The sequence below is a fragment of the Chanos chanos genome, chromosome 12 (assembly GCF_902362185.1).
Source record: "Chanos chanos chromosome 12, fChaCha1.1, whole genome shotgun sequence".
Lineage (NCBI taxonomy): Eukaryota > Metazoa > Chordata > Actinopteri > Gonorynchiformes > Chanidae > Chanos > Chanos chanos.
The window spans coordinates 20,760,380-20,766,606 of NC_044506.1; the positions used below are offsets into that span (position 1 = coordinate 20,760,380).

The following is a 6,227-nucleotide window of genomic DNA, read 5'->3' on the forward strand; positions in this document are numbered from 1 at the left end:
TTTGGTGGAGGCACCAAAGTGTCAGTTGGACGTAAGTAAAAGTCTCTCCTCTTTATGAAAACATTTTAAATCCAGATTAAAACAAAATGTAGTAACACTGTGTAGTTTATAAATGACACAGTTTATATAGTATTAAGTTTTATTTATATTTAGTGTTGATCCAGTGACAGGGCTGTTAGAATAAAACAGTCTCTAATACAGTCGCCTTTGTATTTCTCACTTTTTTACTTTTTAAAATGAAAAATGATAGAAAATGAGACCAGAATACTTTGAATTTTTGAAATATAAATTTCTTGAGAGGTTGCCTGATCAGAACTGGGATGTAATCTTAATGGTCTGAATGAGAAAATATGGATATAACTGCAAAATTTCAACCCAAAGTGAGATATAACAACTTGGATAAAAACACACTTTTAAAAAGAGAAAAGGGCAGACAGATGTGGTTTGTAAGGTTAGTTTACATTATGACATCCATTTGGCATTCACATGTACTGTTGAATTTCAAATATTTAATAATAGGGTTTAATAATGTTTAATAATTCACAAATCCAGTAAAATATTTTACTCAACAAATCTCACAATTGTTAAACTTCACTTTCAATAAAATATATACAATACATTTTAAATATTTTAAGACTGATTGTGTGGGGGAACTTTTAAAAACATATGTTTCTTCAATGACTTCAAAAGAGTTGAAACAAAAAAATCTAGAGATGCATTTTACTTTTACATGAAAGTGTGTTTTGGAAGAAACCGTTATTTATAAAATGACTGTAACTGTGTGTGTGTTTGTCTATGTTTCTGCCCTGCGATGGACTGGCGACCTGTCCAGGGTGTTTCCCCACCTTTCACCCTATGAGTGCTGGGATAGGCTCCAGCACTCCCCCTCCTTTGTCTTTATGTCCTTGTCATACTGATGTTAATCTCTTTTTGAAAACATGAAAATGACCTTTTTTATGAGGTCATAAGTACACAGAATGATTAAAATGCTTGGTTTTAGGACTGAATCTATAAATATTATAATGTTCTCTTATTTTCATGTCACATGTTTTAGATGGACATGTATAATTAATGTTGTAATGAGAGTTAATGTAGTGTTATTCCTCTCCTCCACCGAGTGTGTGATTGTGCTGGATCACATCCTCCCCCTAAGCACCTGCAGTAGGTCCCAGCTGCAGCAGTGCAGTCTCTGTGCAGTCTGACTGAGGGAGGTTTTTGTACGGCTCTATATCACTGTGTGAACACCCAGCTACTACTGATAGCATGGTAACTCTGACAGTAATAATCTCCTGCATCTTCAGTCTGGATGTTACTGATGGTCAGAGTGAAGTCAGTCCCAGATCCACTGCCACTGAAATGACTTGGAACTCCAGACTCACGGGTGCTTGTATAATAAATCAGGAGTTTAGGAGCCTCTCCAGGTTTCTGTTGGTACCAGGAGAAACACTGTGGGCTACAGTTTGTGCTTGGTGGAGTACTGGTTTTACAGCTGATTACAACATTGTTTCCTTGAAGAGCTGCTTTCACTGCAGGAGTCTGAGTCACTGTGACCTGACCACTGGATCCTGAAACAAAAACAAACATAGATAATAAATGAAAACCAATCAAAAAAAAAAAATCGTAATAATGAATTAACACATGATCGTTCAAATCATATTTATAATTTTCTTGTTACCTTTTATACAACACAAAAGTGTCCAGATGAAGATGGTGATGAAAGTCATGCTTACTGTGGGTTAAGTTACTGGGGCAGGCAGCTCTCAGTCATCAAGTCTTAAACTCACAGGGCTATAAACACTCCCACAGCACTCAAGCATGTGCTGCCAATGCAAAGTGTCCTCTCTCTATGGAAATGCTCTTCCTGAGTACAGCAGACACCCTGCATTCAAATGTTCACACATGTGTAACCATTCTACACATCGTAAGGCCAGCGCAGAGGTCTTCAGCGTTTATCAGGCCCAGGACCCCTTGGCTGATAGAGACGCAGTGGAGGGAACCTCTATTACATAAATTGTGTTGCATATTAATCTGGGCCAACAATAATGTGTAAGGCTGTCTATAGTATCATGTATGAAAGTATTCTGTAATGGTGTATACAATGCTAAGCCATTAAAATAATAATTATTGAAAGATTCATACATTTATAGAACATGTTTTTTTGTCATTTTTTTGTTTAGAGAGATCAAGAATGCACAATTTTGACTCACATTACTTGTACAGAAGTGAACTAAATAAGTGGAAGATTAAAATAAATAAATAAATAAAAACAAAACACACAAACATTATATATATAAAGTGATTTAACATAGGATAGCTAGCCAGTGTTCAGCGTTCAGGGTGATCACATTATTGCAGGATTATTCATGGGTATCTTCAATGTTCCCCTCCTGGAATCGCAACCTTATCGTGGTGGAGGGGTTTGTGAGTCCCTGTGATCCTGGGAGCTGTGCTGCCTGGAGCATTAAGCTCCTGGTAGGGTCACCCAAGGCAGAGAGGTCCCAGGTGAGGGGCCAGACAAAAAGCGATTCGGAAAGCCCTTATGAAAAGCACCCACGAAGATACAGGCACCTCGCCCGGAATAGGGAGACCGGGGCCACCTCCTGGAGCCAGGCCTGGGAGGGGAGCTCGTCGACAAGCGCCTGGTGGCTGGACCTGCCACGGGGTCCGGCCGGGCTCAGCCCGAACGAGCAACGTGGGGCTGCCCTCTCGTGGGCCCACCACCTGCGAGGGGAGAAATAGGGGCCGGGTGCGATGCCACACGGGTGGCAGGATGGGGCGAGGGCCCCAGCGGACTGGACTTACGGTGCAGAAACTGGCTTTTGGTACGTGGAATGTCACCTCTCTGGGGGGGAAGGAGCCGGAACTAGTGCGGGAGGTGGAGCGATACCAACTAGATATAGTTGGGCTCACTTCTACGCACAGCCTTGGCTCTGGAACCAAACTCCTGGATGGGGGCTGGACTCTGTCCTTCTCTGGAGTTGCCTGGGGCGAGAGGCGGCGGGCAGGTGTGGGGTTACTTGTTAGCCCCCGACTGAGCGCCGCCGTGTTGGAGTTTGTCCCGGTGAACGAAAGGGTCGCCTCACTGCGCCTTCGGGTTGCAGGGGGGAAATCTCTGACTGTCGTGACGGCGTACGCGCCGAACGGCAGCTCAGAGTACCCAGCCTTCCTAGATACACTGGAAAGTGTCCTAGTGAAGACACCATCTGGGGACTCTGTAGTTCTACTGGGAGACTTCAATGCTCACGTTGGCAATGATGGAGAGACTTGGAGGGGAGCGATTGGGAGGAACGGCCTACCTGATCTGAACCCGAGTGGTGCTTTGTTATTGGACTTCTGTGCAAGTCATGGATTGTCCATAACGAACACCATGTTCGAGCATAAGGTAGCTCATAAGTGTACCTGGTACCAGAGCTCCTTAGGCCAACGGTCGATGATCGACTTTGTAGTTGTCTCATCAGACCTGCGGCCGTATGTGCTGGACACTCGGGTGAAGAGAGGGGCAGAGTTGTCAACTGATCACCACCTGGTGGTGAGTTGGATCAGATGGCGGGGGAGGCTGCCAGACAGACCTGGTAAACCCAAGCGCATAGTGAGGGTGAAGTGGGAATGGCTGGCTGAGGACCCTGTACGGAAGATCTTCAACTCACACCTCCGGAGGAGCTTCTCCCTGATCCCGAGGGAGGCTGGGGACATGGAGTCTGAATGGACCCTGTTCAGAGCCTCCATTGTTGAAGCGGCAGCTTTGAGCTGTGGCCAGACGGTCGTTGGTGCCTGTCATGGCGGCAACCCAAGGACCCGGTGGTGGACGCCACCGGTGAGGGAAGCCGTCAGGCTGAAGAAGGAGGCCTTCCGGGCTTGGCTAGCACGGGGGACTCCGGAATTGGCTGAGAGGAACCGGCATGCCAAAAGGGCAGCAGCGACGGCTGTCATGGAAGCAAAAACTCGGGTATGGGAGGAGTTTGGGGAGGCCATGGAAAAGGACTTTCGCTTGGCCTCAAAGAGGTTCTGGCAAACCGTCAGGCGACTCAGGAAGGGCAGGCAAGGCCTCGTCCAGGCTGTTCTCAGCAGGGATGGGGAGGTCCTGACCTCAACTGAGGATGTGGTCGGACGGTGGAAGGAACACTTTGAGGAGCTCCTAAATCCGACTGACACGCCCTCCATAGAGGAGGCAGGGCCAGAAGATTCAGGAGGGTCGTCACCCATCTCTCTGGCAGAGGTCACTGAGGCAGTTAGAAAACTCCACAGTGGCAAGGTGCCAGGGGTGGATGAGATCCGCCCTGAAATGCTGAAGGCTTTGGATGTTGTTGGGCTGTCATGGCTGACACGCCTCTTCAACGTTGCGTGGGAGTCAGGGACAGTGCCTGTGGAGTGGCAGACGGGGGTGGTGGTCCCCATTTTTAAAAAAGGGGACCGGAGAGTGTGCTCCAATTATCGGGGTATCACACTACTCAGCCTCCCTGGGAAAGCCTACTCTAGGGTACTGGAAAGGAGACTGCGGCCGATTGTCGAACCTCGGATACAGGAGGAACAATGTGGATTCCGTCCTGGCCGTGGAACAACGGACCAGCTGTTCACCCTCGCACGGATACTGGAGGGATCATGGGAATTTGCCAATCCAGTCTACATGTGTTTTGTGGACCTGGAGAAGGCTTACGATCGTGTCCCCCGGGGTGTCCTGTGGGGGGTACTGCAGGAGTATGGGGTGCCAGGTTCGCTGCTGCGAGCCATTCGGTCCCTGTACAACCGCAGTGAGAGCTGTGTCCGTATTCTCGGCACAAAGTCAAAGTCATTCCCAGTGAGTGTTGGACTCCGCCAGGGCTGTACCTTGTCTCCGATCTTGTTCTTAATTTTCATGGACAGGATCTCAAGGCGCAGTCGGGATGAGGAGGGTGTCCAGTACGGTGGCCTTAGGATTGCGTCTCTGCTTTTTGCAGATGATGTGGTTCTGCTGGCCTCATCAAACTGTGACCTCCAGCACGCATTGGGGCGGTTTGCAGCCGAGTGTGAAGCGGTCGGGATGAGGATCAGCACCTCCAAGTCCGAGGCCATGGTCCTATGCCGGAAAAAGGTGGCTTGCCCCCTCCGAGTTGGGACTGAGTTCCTGCCTCAGGTGGAGGAGTTCAAGTATCTCGGGGTCTTGTTCACGAATGAGGGTAAAATGGAGCGGGACATTGACAGGCGGATCGGGGCGGCGGCGGCAGTCATGCGGTCGTTGTACCGGACCGTCGTGGTGAAGAAGGAGCTGAGTCAGAAGGCAAGGCTCTCAATTTACCAGTCGATCTTTGTTCCAACCCTCACCTATGGTCACGAACTCTGGGTAGTGACCGAAAGAATGAGATCGCGGATACAAGCGGCGGAAATGAGCTTCCTCCGCAGGGTGGCTGGGCGCACCCTTAGGGATAGGGTGAGGAGCTCGGACACCCGGGAGGAGCTTGGAGTAGAGCCGCTGCTCCTCCGCATTGAAAGGAGTCAGTTGAGGTGGTTCGGGCATCTAGTCAGGATGCCTCCTGGGTGCCTCCCTATGGAGGTGTTCCGGGCGCGACCAACTGGGAGGAGACCCCGGGGAAGACCCAGGACACGTTGGGAGAAATATATATCTCGGCTGACCTGGGAACGCCTTGGGATCCCCCAGGAGGAGCTGGTGGATGTAGCCGGGGAAAGGGATGTCTGGGCGACCTTCCTCTGCCTGCTGCCACCGCGACCCGGTCCCGGATAAGCGGGAGAAAATGGATGGATGGATGGAATACTGTATTTAGAAAATAAGGACATTTTACTATGTTTACATGTCCCTGACCTCTGGATTCTTAAGTTAAACGCAAAGAAAATGATGATTACAAGATAAATTATATCAGTCACACAGACTGTGAATAGATTTCATATCTCTCTCACCTTTAAAACAACAACAGGTCAGTGTCCAGATGAAGATGGTGATGAAAGTCATGCTTGCTGTGGGTTAAGTTACTGGGGCAGGCAGCTCTCAGTCATCAAGTCTTAAACTCACAGGGCTATAAACACTCCCACAGCACTCAAGCATGTGCTGCCAATGCAAAGTGTCCTCTCTCTATGGAAATGCTCTTCCTGAGTACAGCAGACACCCTGCACTCATATGTTCACGCATGTGGAACCATTCTACACTTCATAAGGCCAGAGTATTATGGCCATATTATGTTATCTACTGACATTTAGTGTTAAAAATGAGAATTCAGTGAATCAGGAACAATTATTGT

General features: G+C 48.3%; 1 gene segment (V, D, J or C); it reads right to left on the reverse strand.

Annotated features, from left to right (window-relative positions):
- Positions 1–1,230: 1,230 nt before the first annotated feature.
- LOC115824839 (Ig kappa chain V region 3381-like) lies at positions 1,231–5,941 on the reverse strand. The segment is given in 2 exon segments: positions 1,231–1,565; positions 5,890–5,941. Coding segments are annotated over 2 exon segments (387 nt in total).
- Between the last annotated feature and the right edge of the window lie 286 nt (positions 5,942–6,227).